This window comes from Saimiri boliviensis, chromosome 12 (assembly GCF_048565385.1).
Source record: "Saimiri boliviensis isolate mSaiBol1 chromosome 12, mSaiBol1.pri, whole genome shotgun sequence".
Taxonomy (NCBI): domain Eukaryota; kingdom Metazoa; phylum Chordata; class Mammalia; order Primates; family Cebidae; genus Saimiri; species Saimiri boliviensis.
The window spans coordinates 27,200,574-27,219,049 of NC_133460.1; the positions used below are offsets into that span (position 1 = coordinate 27,200,574).

Sequence of the window (18,476 nt, forward strand, 5' to 3'; positions counted from 1 at the left end):
TTTCTTGGAGCTTAGTTCATTTTTTAAAAATTCTTTTTTTGTTGTTTTTGTCTGATTATGTTAATTCAAAGCCTTGTCTTAGAGCTCTGAAGTTCTTTCTTCTATTTATTTTAGTCTATTGTTGAAACTTCCCACTGAATTTTGTATTTCTCTCAGAGTATCTTTCATTTTCAGAAGTTGTGGGTTTTTTTTCTTTATGGTATCTATTTCTCTGGAGAATTTTTCATTTATACACTGTATTTTAAAAAAATTCTTTTAAGTTTTTTTTTTTTTTTTTTTTTTTTTTTTAGTTTTCTCTGGTATCTCCTTGAGTAGCTTAATAATCAACCTTCTGAATTCTTTATGTGGCACTTCAGAGATTTCTTTTTGGCTAGAGAGCTGGTGTGATCTTTTGTGGGTGTAAGAGAATCTTGTTCTGTCTTATTACCACAATTACTTTTCTGGTTCTTTCTCATTTGAGTAGACTATTTTAGTAGAGAGGTCTGAAACTCAAGTCCTACTGTTCAGATTCTCTTATCCCACAGAGTGATCCCTTGATGTGGTGTTCTTTCCATTCCCTCAGGGATGAGACTTCCTGAGAGCTGGACTATAATAATTGCTATTGCTCTTCTGAGTCTAGCCACCCAGCAGGGCTACCAGACTCTGGACTGGTGCTGGGGGATGTCTGCAAAGAGTCCTGTGATGTGATCCATCTTCAGCTTCCCTCACCGTGGATACCAGCATCTTCTCTGGTAGAGGTGGCAGGAAAGTGAAGTAGACTCTGAGAGTCCTCGGTTGTAGATAAGTTTAGTGTGCTGGCTTTCTTGAATGCTGGTTATACTACAGTGAGGTTGTCATGTTGATACACTTAGGACCTCTGGTTAGCCAGGATGTTGCAGGCAGTGGAATTAGGTGTTGACTTCTCCTTTCTGAGACTAGGATTATTCTGTTGTGTTGCTGTAATGGCCTGGGTTCCTTGGCCTCTAGCTAGGAGGTGAAGCTTTCAGGAGAGCACCAGCTGTGATAGTAGTAGGGGACTCTAAGTCTGCCCTAAGATGGCCAGGGTAACTATTTTGGTTTCTCAGGTGATGGGGGCTGTGGGCGGGGGATAAAGCTCCCCAGGGTTTCTATGTTTTGTGTTCAGCTACCAGGGCAGGTAGGGAATGCCATCAGGTGGCAGCAAGATCTGGGCTCAGACTCTCCTTGGGCGGGGTTTGCCGAGGCCACTGTGGGGGATGGGGGTTGGTTCTGAGGTCAATGGGGTTATGTTCCATAGGGGATCTTGGCCCCCTCTGTTGTATTATATAGTTCACCAGGGAAGTCAGGAATAGCCAGTAGCAAGAGGCCTGACTCAGCTCCCATGCAGCTGGTGAGGCCATATATCCTGCAGTGCCCCACTCAGACCTTGCCCCCACTCAGTTGATGGCAGTTCCTGTGCTCCTGCACTTGCTTATATCTGCAGCAGCTCCTCCTTGTTCCTTGGACTCCACTCAAGAAAATTTGAGCCCAGTTGAAACCACTACCAATTTCATCTGGGAGTGTTCTTCACTCTGCAAACTTTGCCAGATGTCCACTAAACTATGAGCTCCTTGGAGGCAGAGATTATTGCATCATCCCTGGATCCACATCTCTGATACAGTGACTGGCACATTGTAGACACTCAAAGCCTGCTGAATTGATTTAGCATTTTACTTTCACAATCAAGAGCTGTGATCACACACATGAAAGTCATACTTGTGGCTCAGTATGTGGAAGGTATAGTTGCCAGGCAACCACATCCAGCCTGGGTTGTTTGGTGACTGGAGAAGGTATGGGGCTGGTGGTCTCCGAACCTTCCCAATCACTTTTTTAGAAGTACCTGATTGAGGCTAAGGACATACCTCTTTCTGTTTATTTTTCTGTTTGTTATTTTCATGTATTTTTTTCTTGAATTAATTAATCACTGTGCAACTTTAGCCACTCACTTCTAAGTAGCATAGAGTCCCTCAAAACATGAGTACCATTTGCTATTCTTTAGGAACAGCTTTATTATCAGAAGTGAGTGGCTTGGGCATCACTGCCTTGTCACAGGGAAGTGTTTTTCACCTTTGACCTCATATCTGACTATGAGGACCACAGAGGAGGGAGAAGATGGGGAAGATGAGCTAGGAGAGGGAAAAATTTCAAATATAGGGAGCTTGGTTCTTTTTTTCTTTTTTCTTTTTTTTTTTTTTTTTTTACCAGTCTGCAGAAACTCAAAGTTCAAACCATTAAATGATGAGAAAGCTAGAAGGTTGGTTTTCTCTTCTCCTTATTAACATATCATGGGGAAGATGTCTACAGAGGATAGAAGAGTAGGAACATGCCTTTTCTTTTTTCTCTGTCATTGCCAGGGCTTCTAAAAGGAGCCTGACTACAGCTCTCAGTTCAGATAAGAGTATTATGACTATCACTAATGATCTTCAGTGTTTTAAGGAGAAAGATTATGGATTTAAAAATTTTTGTATCAGCGAAAGATCCATATTGCTGATAGCCCTTTTCTAAATATTTTATTTTACAGGTTAAGTATCTAAAGATTAAGGATAAGGTTGGCCTTTAGGCACATGTGAACCCATGGATATGATCTGAGTAAGTCAGTAAGTTATCTCTCTGACTTCTTTTCATTTTCTTTTCTTTTTTCTTTTTTTTTTTTTTGAGACGGAGTTTCGCTCTTGTTACCCAGGATGGAGTGCAATGGCGCGATCTCGGCTCACCGCAACCTCCACCTCCCGGGCTCAGGCAATTCTCCTGCCTCAGCCTCCTGTGTAGCTGGGATTACAGGCACGCCCCACCATGCCCAGCAAATTTTTTGTATTTTTAGTAGAGACGGGGTTTCACCATGTTGATCAGGATGGTCTTGATCTCTTGACCTTGTGATCCACCCACCTCGGCCTCCCAAAGTGCTAGGATTACAGGCTTGAGCCACTGCGCCCGGCCCTTCTTTCCATTTCCTTAGTGCAGATGTTTTCCTTGTCCTTTAGGTGGCATATTGTTTTTTCTGGAAACCATTGTGAAACTGTTCATATCTACTTAAAGGGAACTTATTTGAAGTCTGAGTCTTGAGGTAATAGGCAGAACAGGCATGTTGGAAGGAAAGCATGAGTCTTAGGTGAGTCTCAGGTGGGAGGGACAACTGTATATTATAATTTTACTTGGAGTTTTCCTGGGTTTGATGATCTGTTATTGAGTCTAATTTTAGTCCTTATTTATATATGCCCATTGACTGTACATTATGAGACATTTGTCTGGAATTCCTCTTTTCATGATAGCAGAACAAGTTAAATTTTGTTAGATATATTTCTATATTAAGAACATGTTAACTTGTTACTTTTAAAAAAAACATTTAGTGCAGAAATGGTCAGATTTAGGTAAGCCTTGTATGCAAAATTATTTGCGGTAAAAATACTGCAACATTATACAGTTCATTTTTCCTTCTTTTGTAGAGATGGCTGTTCTGTGATTACCCTGGGATGCTGTTTAGGTATTGCTGTGTAGTTTTTTTCTTTCCTGGGAAGTATAAGGCAGGAACTTAGAAGATAAGCTATAACTAAGTTAATGAGGGTCTGTTAATGAGGACGACAATGTATTTCCCATGATAGCCTTTGTCAGGGCTCTCTAAGATTACTCCCAGTTTCAGTGATTGGCTAGAAGAACTCATAGGATTCAGCAGGTAGTCACATTCATGGCTACGATACATTACACTGAAACAGTACAAAGCAAAGTCAGTAAAGGGAAATCAGATACAAGCTTCCCAGAATCTTCTAGTGGATTCACATAGGGTGTACTTAATTTTCTGAATGACAAGGTATGGAAACCTGTGTGAAGTGTTGTCTATCAGGAAAACTCATCTGAGCCTAAGAGTTTAGGGCCTTTATCAGGGCTGTCAGTGTGACTGATAGCAGTCACTGAAATTCCAGATACCTAGAAGGAAAGCAGATGTTTTAGGAAAAATGAGCTACTTGACAGATGGACAAACAGATGGACCCGAGGTTCATTTAGAAAAATTTTATATTAGTGTAGGCAATGGTTTTACCATTTGTGTAGGCAGTGGTTTTACCAAGTTCCCAGATGTCAGCCAAGGACCAGCTTTGTAAGCAGACATTCCTAAGGAGAGTAGTAGTCTTGGGCCTGCTAGGTGAAGTCATGAACTCTTGTTTGCACACATAAGTAATGTGCATACATTCCTGACTGACATGATCTCAGTTATGGAAATAGTTCAGCTGCACCCTATAAATAAGCAGTTCTTTGGATTATGGAAGCCAAGGTCTACTAATGAAACCATGCCCCAAGGAGTTAACCAGTGGCAAAGATAAATTCTTGAGCTTATAGGATTGGTTGATAAAAACAACTTTCTGAAAAGCTGAAATTCTCTTCTTGTAAGATAACAAAACTGACTGAAATCAGTTGAAACCAATATAGCCAAATAGAGTCTACACAAAATGTGCTTGCTGATGCCACAGCCCAAATTTCCACTGTATGTTTTGTACTCTCTCCGAATTTACATATGTGACCCATGAGATAGCATAAAAGATACTGCACATGCCCAAAGACTCTTCAGACCCCAATTTTCATCTGCCAATCTCCTACTTATTTCAAAATTCACTCCCTAAACATTTTCTAATAAAAATGGTGCCTTTAAGCCAATACAGGGAGACAGATTTGGGTTAGACTCCTGTCTCCTTGTTCTTAGCACCTACAAAAAAAAAAAAAAAAAAAAATAGTCTTTCTTTTCTCAAAAACCCGGTGCTGTAGTATTGGCTTCTAACACATTGAGCAGTGAACTCTTTTGCTTGGAAACACTGAGTAGAGGTACAAGAATTGTGTATTTTGAAGTAAAGCATCCTCTTATAATTACTGATACACTTCCAAAAGAGAGAGAGAGGAATGTCGGAAGGAGGGAAGAAAAGAAGTTTCAACAGACAGATGGACAAACAGATGGACCTGAGGTTCAGGAGACTGGAGAGAATATGTCAAAATAATTTATATCAGGAGTGAAATGAACAGTAGAAGGTTGTTTACTTTGGCGCCTTAGTAGCAGAGGCATCCAGATAACAGTCATTTTGGAAAGACGTCTTAAGTCATTCATTACTTTTACTTGGACCATTCTAATAATCGAAAAAGCATTTGCTCAGAATGTAGCTCATCCAACTGTATCATCAGTCCCTGGGCTTCAAGGGGTGAAGCGTTGTTGACATAGGGTTCCAGTGCCTTTGGAACCTTAAGTCTAACATTGTTCCAATGGATGCTCACAGTAATCTTTAATCAGCTTGCTGTTAACACAGATGGTAACAGTTTGTTCTCATGTCTATGATGGGTTGGTAATAACTATTGTTTAATGTTTAAACTTTCATTAATAACAATATTATCTTTGTACAAGTGTTTCTATTTTTAATTGAAGTACATTATCTTTTTGTGGCTTTTAAAAAATCAATTATATTGAAATATAATTATGTATAAAGCTTTTAACTTTGCAAGCAAAGATGATTTTCTCTTTTCTGTCCCAGTTTGAATCTTTTTATTTTTCTTGTTTTGCCTGACTGCATTGCCCAGAACTGTCAGTGGCTCTGGAGGAGGCACTTTAGCACTTCGCTGCTCCCTGCTTCCCTCTGAGCCCCCAGCCCTCACGCTCACATACTACAGAGAATGATTGATTAATAAACCCCTGAATGACATTGCTTACTTGTTATGTTTATAATCAGAAAAACCAACACCATCATTTCTTATAAAAAACTAAAAACCATTCATAAAACATGCCAAATAATTACTAGTAGTTCAAAAAACTTGTACTGAGAAATTAGTCTCAAAAAATATAGATTTCAGAGGAAGGAACTATTATCCCTGGAGTGACCACAGGTAGGGCAAGAGTCAGTACTATTGAGCATTTGAGACTTCTTTAATTCCCTTCTCTTCAGGGTAGTGTAGGTCTCAGGGAGTAGTGTGTGATAGAACTTTCTTAAGAATTTGAAGTGGCCCCAGCCCTGGTGCTAAGAACTGCCAGGAGCCCAAAGGTGCTGAGCATGCCATTTTAAATTGTATATCTTGGCATCTTACACTCAACCCAAAGTCCACTGTGGAGAAATAATCTTTGTTAGCATCTTCTGCAGTTTTGCCAGTTTGTGGTAGACTGAAAATAGTGTCCCAGCTGAGAATTTGGGAATATGTACAGTGTTCATTGACTCCCCAATTGTGTCACCCTGACACCTGAGGAAAGGTGTTTTGCTTTTGTTTCCTGAGCAAAACAAACACTTGTATTTTTTCTTTTTTTTTATGATTGGATGGGATCACTTTGTGTCATATTGGAGCTTTTGTTCCTCTATCCTCAGTGCTCTATCACAGAATAAGTAATACTATTTTAAGGATTTCCCTTTTATCAGGGCTAATTCTCTACTTTCTATACTTTGCACCTTCCCCAGGAGTTGGAGGGAAACCTTTATCTTACAGACCTGACCACTGGTTCCAAATGTCTTTCACAGTCTTTCCCTCAGGGACCAGGTGCCTATATCATTCAAGTGACACCTCTGTGACTTCTCAGAGTTCTTGATGTGAACATGCGAATTAGTTACCTGGTGTCACATACACATTCTTTATGGAATTAACTAATTAGTCCCTTGAACATTTCTTGCATGTCTCCAATGTTTTAGTCTAGTGGTTGGAGATTCAAAAGTGAAAATCTTACAGTTTCTGTCCTCAGCATACTTATGGTCCAACCTGAGGCAATGAGTCCAGAAATCATTATAAAACATGGAGCTTATAGGGGAAGCACTTCCAGGGGCTTACTTAGCCAAGCTTGAGGGGAGGTGGGAAATATGGTAAAAGCTTGCACTATATTTTCTGAAAAGTTTTCTTCTGCAAATGAAGATTTTGTTTTTATTATATAGTTTACAATTTATATTGTAGACCTCATAGACTACCTAAAATTTCAGTACATATATGTTGATGTTGACTTGTATGATCTTATGTTGTTACTGATTTACTACAGTAGCTGTAACTCAAAACTGAATTAAATGTTAATCATTTAAATATTGCTTTGTTTTGTCTATTTTAATATATACCAGAAACATGTCAGGAAAGGGAAATCTATCTATTTAATTCTTGTGTTTCTGTAGGGTTATCTGTGATTTACTGCACTGTTGTTTACTAAAATGCTAGGATTAGGCATTCATTTCTGATCAAAGCTGTTCTGATACTTTTATGGATGGTCTGACAACTGACTGTTGGTATGAATTGATCTATTCATCTGTGCACTAAAGAGATCTTACTAATTTGTGTGTGTATTCATATAAAGAGGATAAGTCATTGGGGTGGAGGGCCATTCACATATTTATGGAATGTATGATATAGCATATTTAAACCCCAGTATTTGATTTAGTAAGAGTGTCTCCAGTTATCAAGGAGTGTAAAACAAAATTTATTTTGTCTTTAATTAAAATTGTACTATCTTATATGTTTTCAATCACATACTTGGGAGACGGAAGCTTAGGTGTCATTCTTAGAGGTTCTCAGTTAATTCTGAGGTCTTTAACATTTCATGTCTGCTTCCAGGGAAGGCTCCTTGTGAAATCTGTTACATCACTCTCAGTCACAAGACCACTGCCATCATTTTGTTTTTAGCATAGAGTCTTGCTCTGTTGTGCAGGCTGAAGTACAGTGGTATAATCATAACTTATTGCAGCCTCCATCTCCGAGGCTCAAGTGATCCTCCTGCCTTAGCTGCCCAAGTAGCTGGGACTTCAGGTGAGTGCCACAATACCTGTCTATTTTTTATTTTTATTTTTTTCATTTTTAGCAGATAGGAGGTCTCACTTGGTTGCTCAGGCTGGCCTCAAACTCTTGAGCTCAAGTGATCTTCCCATCTTGGCCTCCCAAAGTGCTGGGATTATAGGTGTGAGCCACTGTGCCTAGTCCTGTCCTCCTATTTAAAAAAGATATTCTTCCCCTTGTCAAAGTCGTGTTTTTTAAAAATTAAAAATTTGACTCATTCAAATTTGAAATGAAACCAGGTTAAAGATTTTACTCAATGTATTAATTAGTGAAGAAACCAGGAAGATGGCAAAGGTAGTTCAAAGAACAGTTTGAGGATCTAGGTTTTTCACTGACATTTTATAACTAATGTTAGAGTAAGAATCCTAGGTTAGATTAAGAAAACCTAGTTCATGCCAGACAGACATAAATTATAATCTTTAGTGTTACCTTATCAGACAGAAATTATCTGTTTCACTGCTGGACTTTTAATCGGTAGTAAACAATGAAATGAATAAAGTATAATTTCCCCACATAAGTAATCTTTGGGATGGCCCGTCATTATTGTATGACATTGAAGGGACATGCCACTTATGTTTTTGCCTTACTTTCACATTTTAAATTTATTTATTTATTTATTTATTTATTTAGCTACAGGGTCTGGCTCTGTCGCCCAGGCTGGACTGCAGTGGCATGATCTTGGCTCACTGCATTTTCCACCCCCTGGGCTCCAGCCATCCTCCCACCTCAGCTTCTCGAGTAGCTGGGACCACAGGTACATGCTACCACACCTGACTAATTTTTGTAGAGACAGGGTTTCACCCAATTTTCCCAGCTGGTCTTGAACTCCTGAGCTCAAGCAATCCTACTGCCTCGACCTCCCAAAGTGCTAAGATTGTAGGAATGAGCCACCACACCCAGGCTTAAATAATTTTTTAACACCTATATCTCAAAGTTTTAAAATAAATCTGTTTTACAACATCAACTTTAGATTCAGATTATAGGGATACCATTTTATTTGCAGGTATTTAATGGAAAGATCTCCAGACAAAAAGTATTCTTGGTTTTAACCAATAGGAGCCATGTAACATGGCCTATAGGCCACTTAAGGCAAGGATTAGAAAAGAAAAAATATTTTGTTCGAGAACTTTTTATAGATTGAATGAACAAGAACTCCTTGAAGATGGGCTGTGTAATTAATTCTTAGTTATTCAGTATTGAATTCTCAATACCTAATTTAGCTTAGGTGTGGCACTTAAATAATTGAGTTTCCATTGAGGGACACTGATTGAATTTGTGTGTGTGTGTGTGTGTGTGTGTGTGTGTGTGTGTGTGTGTGTATTTATATAAAGAGCTCCATCATTGGAGTGGAGGGCCATTCACATATTTATTTATTTGTGAAATGCAAGGCATAGCATATTTAAACACTAATATTTGATAAATAAATGTATCTCTAGTTCTCAAGGAATATTTAGAAATTATTTGATAAAATTTCAAATGAAACTGATTTTAATTGTCTTTAATTAAAATTACACTGTTTTAAATATTTTGAATTGATGAATAATAATATGTCAAGGTATGATAGCTCCAATTGTCTAAAAGAAAAATCCTTGGCTTTGTGTATTTTACCAGGTGAACAAAAATTGTTTCTTGGCCCCCAGGATACTAATTAGACCTTTGGCCTGGCTCACAGAACTTTAAGCCCCTGTATCTGAAGAAGCCTTTTACCAGTCTCATTTGGGGGATGGAGACAACATGTCTTCACCCAGGGACTTCAGAGCAGAATCTGGTAAGTGCATCATCCACTTTTTTGGGTATGGGATCAGGGGGAGCTATAACAGTGCCTCTCAAACTGTAGATTTGCATAGGGACCACCTGTGGATCATTATCCTGCATATTCTGATTGCCTGGGTCGTCATGGAGGAGGGGAGGCAAGATTCTGCATTTCTTATAAGCCATCACACTTAGAGAACCAACAGTTAGACTCTAGTGTTTTACTTTACTCTTTACAAATAACATTTTTTTCCTGATTATAAATATAATATAGGGTTATTGTGAAGAATTTTGGAAGTACAAAAAAGCACCAAAACAGACAAAACAAGACAATAAAAACAACCTGTAATCTGCCACCAAGCTATTTCCATAATTTTGTTAGATGTGAACGCAAAGCATACACATTTCTAAAGTTTTTGATGCATCATACTAATGCTATGTTTTAGTTAAATCTTAGCTGTCTCCTAGCCAACTCATATTGTTATTGTCTTGCTTGAAATATTAGTCTTGCTTGCCATCATTTTTCAGTATTTCTTTTATGCCTTTTCTCATTCCTTTTACATTCAGCCCAGCTTCTACACACTCTTCTACCTGCCCTCCTTGTCATTATTGTTGCTCCCTCCCTAGAGGTATTTTCCCAATCTTTATTGAGGTAAAATTGACAAAAATTGTGTGTATGTAAGGTACATAACTTGATGTTTTGATTTGTCTATACACTGTGAAATGATTACCAAAATTAAGCTAACATATTCATCACCTCACAGTTACCATTTTCTTTCTATGTGTGTGTGTATATTACAGACATATGATCTACCCTCTTAGCAAGTATCATTACAATACAATATTGTATATATTATGCTATACATCAGATCTTCAGAACTTATTCATCTTGTATAACTGATAATTTGATGCCATCTGACCCACAACTCTCTATTTCCTCCTTCCCCCATGCCCTGGCAACCACCATTCTACTATCTGCTTTTGTGAGTCTGGATTCTGTCTGTAAGTAAGATTATGCAATATTTGTGTAAGGTGAAAGATAGGAGTCTAAGTTCATCCTGCATAGTAATATCCAGTCGTTCCCAACACCATTTATGGAAGAGATTATCTTGTCCCCAATACATGTTCTTTGTGTCTTGTCATGAAAGAGTTGATTGTAAACATATTACTTTATTTCTGAGTTATCTAGTCTATTCCAGTGGTATATGTGTCTGTTTTTATGCCAGTGTCATGATTTTGTGGTTACTATAGATTTGTAGTGTATTTTGAAATCAGGGAGTGTAATACCCCAAGCTTTGTTCTTTTGTTTTTGTTTTTATTTTGTTTTTGTTTTTCTTGGCTCAGAATTGCCTTGGCTATTTGAAGTATTTTTTGTACTTCCATATGAATTTTAGGATTTTAAAAATTTCTCTTAAGAATGTCATTGGTATTTTGATGGAAATTACATTGAGCTCTCAGATTGCTTTAGTTATGTGGTCATTTAAAAAATATTTATTCTTTCCTTCCATGAACATGGGATGTCTTTCCATATGTTTGTATATTCTTCAATTTATTTCATCAATTTTTTATAGTTTCCATTGTAGTGATCTTTAATATCTGGTTAAATTGATACCTAGATAATATTTTTTGCAGTTATTATAAATGAGATTGCTTACTTGATTTCTTTTTCAGGTAGTTTGTTATTGGTATATAGAAATGCTACTGATTTTTCCATGTTGATTTTGTATCCTGCAGCTTTACTTAATTTGTTTATCAGTTCTCAGAGTTTTTGGTAGATTCTTCAGGTTTTTGCATTTATAAGAGCATGTCATGTGTAAACAGGGACAAATTTGACTCTCCTTTTCAATTTGTATGCCTTTTATTTGTTTCTCTTGCCTAATTGCTCTGGCAAGGACTTCCAGTATGGTATAGTTTGGATATTAGTCTCTTCCAATTATGTTGAAATGTAATCCTCAACCTGGTGGGATATATGGGATCATGGGGGCAGATCCCTTATGAGTGGCTTGGTATTATCCCCCTGGTGATGAGTGAGTGCTTGCTTAGCTCATGTGAGATCTGGTTGTTCAGAGGAGTCTGGAACCTCCCCTTTTCTCTTGCTTCCTCTTTCACCATGTGATATGCTGGCTCCCCATTCATTTTTTGCCATAACTATAAGCTTCCTGAGGTCATCACTAGAAGCAGATATCAGCACCATGCTTCCTATACAGCCTGCAGAACCATAAGCCAAAACAAACCTCTTTTCTTTATAAATTACCCAGCCTTAGACATTCCTATATAGTAATGCAAACATGCTAATGCATAGTAATATGGGTTTTTTAAAAGAGTATTTTAAAAAATAACATCTGCGTGATTCTGTTACTGATTAATGAATATAATAAAGTAACATGGTCATTTATATATCTGTATAAGAGCCATGATTTTAATGTTTCTGAAAACTATCCTTTAACAGTTGCAAACTTTTATGAAAGAGCTGATTTTAGTGATAAATCAATTATGCTAGAATATGGAAAAATATGGAAATCTACCCCAATTTTTTTGTAGACGATTTCTTTTTTTCCCAACTTTTATTTTAGGTTTGGGTGTACATATGCAGGTTTGTTACATGGGCAAATTGCTTGTCCCTGTGGTTTGGTCAACAAATGATTTCATCCCCCAAGGGGTAGTGATTCACTTAGGATAATGGCCTCCAGCTGCATCCATGTTTCAGCAAAGGACATTATTTCATTTTTTTTTTTTTTTTTTTTTTGAGACAGTCTTGCTCTGTTGGCCAAGCTGGAGTGCTGTGGTACGATCTCAGCTCACTACATCCTCCATCTCCCAGGCTCAAGCAATTTCTCTGCCTCAGCCTCCTGAGTAGCTGGGATTACAGGCATGTGCCACCACACTCTAATTTTTGTATTTGTAGTAGAGACAGGGTTTCACTATGTTGGCCAGGCTGGTCTCAAACTCCTAACCTCAGGTAATTCACCTGCCTCAGCCTTCCAAAGTACTGGTATTACAGGCATGAGCCACTGCACCTGGCTATGATTTTATTATTTTTATGGTTGTGTAATATTCCATGGTGTGTATGTACCACATTTTCTTTATTTAGTCTACCATTGACAGGCATGTTAGTTTATTCTATGTCTTTGATACTGTGAAAAGTTCTGTGATGAGCATACATGTGTATGTGTCTACATGACAGAACAATTTAAATCCCTTCATATACCCAGTAATGGGATTGCTGTATCAAATAGTAGTTGTTTTATGTTCTTTGAGAAATCTCCAAACTGCTTTTCACAGTGGCTGAACTTACATTCCCATCCCTTTTCTCTGCAACCTCACACACATTTGTTTTTGTTTGTTTGTTGCTTGTTTTGTTTACTTTTGAAATAGTAGCTGCTCTGACTTGTGTAAGATGGTATCTCGTGGTTTTGATTTGCATTTCTCTGATGATTAGTGATATTGAGCATTTTTTTCATATGCTTCTTGGCTAGGTATATGTCTTCTTTTGAAAAATGTCTGCTCATGTCCTTTGCCCATTTTTTAATGGGATTGTTTGCTTCTTGCTTGTTCATTTGTTTAACCTCCTTGTAAGTTCTGGATATTAGATCTGTTTTTCTGCCAGGTTTTGGTATCAGAACAATGCCTTATGGAATGAGTTAGGGAGGAGTCCTTCTTCCTAATTTTTTGGAATAGTTTCAGTGGGATTTGTACCACCTCTTGTTTGTACATCTGGTAGAATTTAACTATGAATCCTTCTGGCCTAGGGCTCGTTCTGATTGGTAGGTTTTTAAAAATTACTGATTCAATTTCTGATTTAATATCTATTCCATAGCCTAGGAATCAAGGAGTAATTTCAAGTTTCATGTCTTATTATTTAAGAAACACATTTGGTAAGGCTGTAGCTGCCATAGATAGTGATTCCTCTGATGGCTCTGGACAAAGTAAGTTCAAAACCTTATGGAAATAACTCACCATTCTAGATGCCATTAAGAACATTTGTGATTTATGGGAGGAGGGCAATATGTGAACATTAACAGGAGTTTGGGAGAAGTTTACTTTAACCCTCATGAGTGACTTTGAGGGATTTAAGACTTCAGTGCAGGAAGTACTATACTAGGTTTTAGGCATCCACTGGGGGTCTTGTAACACATTCCCTGTGGGTAGGCAGGGACTGCTTTACCACTTCACATATTGTTGTAGGAACAGAGGATGCATCCATTTCCACTTATCTGCCTTTCATGCTATTATTGATATCAATTTTATTGTGAGTGTTATATACCCTATAATAGATTGCTATTATTTTTTCTTAACATTGAGTTATCTTTTAAAGAAATTAAAACATGTAAAAGAGTATGTTTTATGTCCTCTTATATTTCTTCATTCCTTTGTCTAGGTCTACATTTTCATATTTTATCCTTTTCCTTCTGCCTGAAAAACTTCCTTTAACTTTTTGTTGTTGTTTTTTAGGGCAGGCTGTATATTATCTTAGCGTTTATTGGTCTACAGAAGTCTTAATTTTTGAAATACATATTTTCAGGGTATAGAATTCTATATTGACAGTATTTTTTTCCCCCAATACTTTAAAATGTCTCACCATTGTCTTCTAACTTGCATGATTTCTAATGGGAAATCTGTCATTCTTATCTTTGTTTTTCTGTATTTAATGTGTTTGTTTTCTCTGGCTTTTTTTCTTTTTAGCAATTTGAATATGACATGCATGAATATGATTTTTCTATAAGTTTATGTATTACACTTGTATTTTATTGACTCTGGTCTGTTGGTTTATAGTTTTTATCTAATGTAGAAACATTTCAGTTATTATCTCTCCATATTTGTTTTACTTTTGTCATTCCATTTACAGGAATTTCAGTACAGTTGGTGTTGTCCCAGTTTGCTGAGTCTCTGTTCAGTTTCTTTTTTTTTCCCTACCATGCGCTTCATTTTGGATATACTCTTGCTGTATGTTGACAGACATTGATTTGTTCCTTCTCTACTACCCCATCTATTGTTAATTTCTTTTAGTTCATACATTGTCTCTAGAAATCTCAGATCTTATTTTTACATGATTTATATCTCTTTTTATTGTACCATGTTTTTCTTTATTTTCTTGAGCACCTTTTAAAAATTTATAATAGTTGGTTAAAAGTTCTTTTTTCTGTATTTTACCATCTGTCATTTCTAAGTGCATTTCTATTGATTGATTGATTTGGCTATGGGTTATACTGTTCTATTCCTTTGCATAGCTGTTAATTGTTGACTACACATTGTGAATTATACGATTTTGATGCTAGATTTTTAAAAAATTTTCTTTAAAGAACGTTGGGTATTTTCTGCCTTGTAGTTATGTTACTTGAAGTTTAACCTGATCCTGTCTGAGGCTTGCTCTTCACCTTTTTATAGGTGGCCCTAAGGAGTTTCTGTTATAGGGATAGTTTTACTATCAAGAGGTATCTCTTTGTGCACTAGTCTCAATGTCCCCTGAATTACAGATTCTCCTCATTCTGGCTCATATGAACTGTACCTAGGAATTGTGTGGCTTGCTACTTTCCAGTGTTCTTTCCGTAGTGTCAGAGATAAGCATATCCATATTCTGCAAAGGACATGAGAAGGTTTCTCTGCAGCTACTTAAACTTCTCTTGTTCTCTATAGCTCCCTCCTCCCTGGTACTCTGCCTTACAAATTCTGGTGGCCTCAGCTCTCCTAACTTTGATTTTTTTCTTCTCAACTTAGTGAATCACTGGACTCTGTGATTCCTTTCCTGTGCTATAGCCTGCAAACTCCTCGAGAGGATGATCTGGAGCAACCCGAAGGCTTACCTCCTTCTCTCCAGGATCACAGTCTCTGTTGTTCAAGGTCTGAAAATTATTGTTTTATGTATTTTCTGGTTGGCTGTGTTTAAATCCTATTACAGTAAATCTCTTATAAGCAGAAGTGAAAGTCAATTGTAGGTGGTTTCAATTTTAATTTTTTGTTTATCAGGTGAGGCTGGACTTTTTAAAAAATATTTATACATAATTGGCCTGCAAGTTGCCTTTTATGAGTTGCTTGTTTATAATTCTTATAGATTTTTTTTTTCTGTTAATTTTTCTTCTTAGCACTTGAAGCTCCTTCCTGGGTTTGAATAATTTGCTACCGTTTGCATCTTGATATGAAGCAATAAAAACAATGGCATCCATTGTCAAGGGCTATGGAAGATAAGGTGCAGGTTTAGTGTCTAGTGTCCAGGGATGTTTGATGTGTACCCTGCAGTGTCCAGAGGACCCATGTTATTGCTCAGTCTTTCTGGGAATTAGGGAAGCTGCCCAGGAGATGTGTGCTATTCACTTTATTCTCAAATCAGCAGGAATTGGTTGCTGTTACTTGCAACCAAGAATATCAACTAGTTAATATACTAATTTTTTTTCTATTGACTTGTCTTCCCATTGAATTTTAGAAATTTATTAGATGTGTTCTGTTATCTTTTCTGTCACTTCTCCCTGGTGAATGCTTACTTTTTCAACTTTTTTGATGGTGTATTTTAATTAAATATTCATATTTATCAATATTTTCTTCTACAAGTTAACCTTTTGTAATTGAATAATTCATCCTACCAGTAGATAATAAAAATAGTCTTCTAAAAAATATTTTGATCTTTGATCTTATTCTACTATGGGATAGGAATAAAACCTTTTTTTCTGATCAGTTGTCCCACCCCATTTATTTTAGTACTCTTCTCATTGATCTTCAATGCCACCACTCTTATGGCAAGTGCCCCATGTGATTGAGTTTGGTTTTGAATCCTTGTTCTCTTTTTTTGATCTATTTGTCTATCCTTGCACCAATGCACATAGTTTTGATTATTTTAGCTTATAACAATTGTTGGTGTTCAGTAGGGTAAATGGCCCCAATCTGTTCTTCTTTTTCAGAGTTGTCTTTGCTGTCCTGAGAACTGTAGTCTCTAGTTTGTCTATACAAAGATGTATATACACATGTAAGCATCCTGCTCCAATTTAATTGCATTTGAATTAAATCTGTGTGTTCATTTGAGGGATCCTTGCATTATGATGACACTGAATTTTCTCATATAAGAATACAAGTTCTTTGTTCTATCTTTTGTGCCCTTCAGTATAATTTTTAAATTTTCACTGTATGTTTGGTTCAATTATTTCTGATTTCTAGTTACTTTTTATTACTATTGTGAATGGTATATTTTCTTCTGTTGTGATATCTGGTTAGTTATCACAGATATATGGAAAGTCCTTAATTTATTGATTCTTGTATAAGATATCCTGCCAGACTCTATTATTTCTAATAAAGGGTGAATATCTCTTATCCAAAATGCTTGGGACCAGAAGTGTTTCAGATTTTGGATTGATTTTGGATTGTTTGCATGTACATAATGAGATATCTTGGTATTGGGAGCCAAAAATAAACATGAAATTTATCTATGTTTCATATATACTTTACACACATAGCCTGAAGGTAATATCATACAGTATTTTAAGTAATTTTGTTCATGGAAAAAATTGTGTTAAATACTTAGGTATGGAATTTTCCACTCCGTGGCATCATGTTGGTGCTCACAAATTTCAAAATTGGGAACATTTCAGATTTTTAGTTTTCAGATTAGGAATGCTCAACCTGTAGTTTGACTGCAGAGTTTATTTAATTTTCCATCCAGATAATTATAATATTGTAAAATAACAATTTACTTGATTTGCTTCCGATTCTTATGCTTTTATTTCTTCTTTTCTTTATTGTCTATGCTCTGTATTTTATACAGTGTTGGATAAGAGTAGTGATAGGCATTCTTGTATTTTCTTTAAAATAATGAGACAATGTCTAAAATTTACCATTAAGTATAATGCCAGTTTTGGATAGATAAATTTTAAGTTAAAGAAGTTTCCTTCTATTTATAGTTTGATTGACTGCTGGGTTTCAAATGAGTTCCCTTTATATGTTCAGATATAATATGATTTGTTCTTTATTTGTTAACATTTGTTAATATGCTAATTTATGTGATAGTTTTTTTCTGATACTATACATACTTTGAATTCTTGTGATAAATCCAATTTAGTTCAGATGCATTTCTTTCCACTGTACCATTTAGTTGTTAGGTTGGTGCAAAAGTAATTGTGGTTTTTGCCATTGAAAGTAATGGCAAATGTCATTTTACTTAGGAATTTTGCATCTATATTCATTACTGGGTTTGGTTTATAATTTTTCTTAACATGTATTTTACATGTTTTATTTTTATGTTAGGATTTTACTAACCTTGTAATATAAATGAGGCAACTTTAATAAAAAGTTTTAAAACCATTTGCATGAGAAAGATATTTTTGTTCATTGAAAGTCTGATAAAATCCCATCTGGAAACCTGTTTGGGCCCAGGTGCTTTTTTCTCTTGGGAGTGAGATTTTTGATTATTGATTTGACTTTTTAAGTGGTTATTATACTATTTAGGCTTTCTACATCTTCTGGGGTAAATTTTCATAACTTATAACTCTCTTATAAAAGTTTTCATCTCATCAGATTTTTCTAAAGTTTCTCATAGTATTTGCTTATTACCTTTAAAAATTAGAGTTGCATTTGTTGCCATGCCCTTTTTCATTTTTAATGTTATTTGTGTACTTACTCTCCTTTGACTGGTAGTGAAAGAGGGTTATATATTTGTAAGATTTTTTTTTTAGAACTAGTTTATTGGATTTTGCTAATTGTTTTATTCTTTAACCTTATTTTGTATTATTATATTTTTCTTTATGATTTCCTCCTTTTACTTTCTCTGGGTTTCCTTAGTTTTTCTTTGTTTGGCCTCTGTGATTGAATACAAAAGTAATTTATATTAGCTTTTTTTCCTGTCTTTTTTGTAAATACATTTAAGACTATATATTTTCCTCTATCTAAATACTCATTTAGCTATTTTACATTAGTTTTGATATGTTGTCTCTTCACTGATATTTCTTAATATTTTAATTTATAAAATTAATTCATATGTTATAAAG

At 36.1% G+C, this 18,476-nt stretch overlaps 1 protein-coding gene across 15 annotated transcripts in view; it reads left to right on the forward strand.

The window, feature by feature from the left end:
* PTPN20 (protein tyrosine phosphatase non-receptor type 20) overlaps positions 1-18,476 on the forward strand; it is an 89,866-nt gene that overhangs the window by 12,857 nt on the left and 58,533 nt on the right. For 5 of the 15 annotated variants that reach the window (XM_074382148.1, XM_074382161.1, XM_074382153.1 and 2 more), the window contains exons 2-3: positions 9,370-9,526; positions 15,226-15,348. In XM_074382148.1, the coding sequence (XP_074238249.1) occupies positions 15,285-15,348 (64 nt within the window). In that variant the 5' untranslated portion in view covers positions 9,370-9,526; positions 15,226-15,284. Of the gene's footprint in view, positions 1-2,518; positions 2,595-2,626; positions 7,732-9,369; positions 9,527-15,225; positions 15,349-15,677; positions 15,695-16,400; positions 16,466-18,476 lie in introns of those variants that run through there. The other 10 variants (XM_003929970.4, XM_074382162.1, XM_010340585.2 and 7 more) reach the window with 6 other exon arrangements.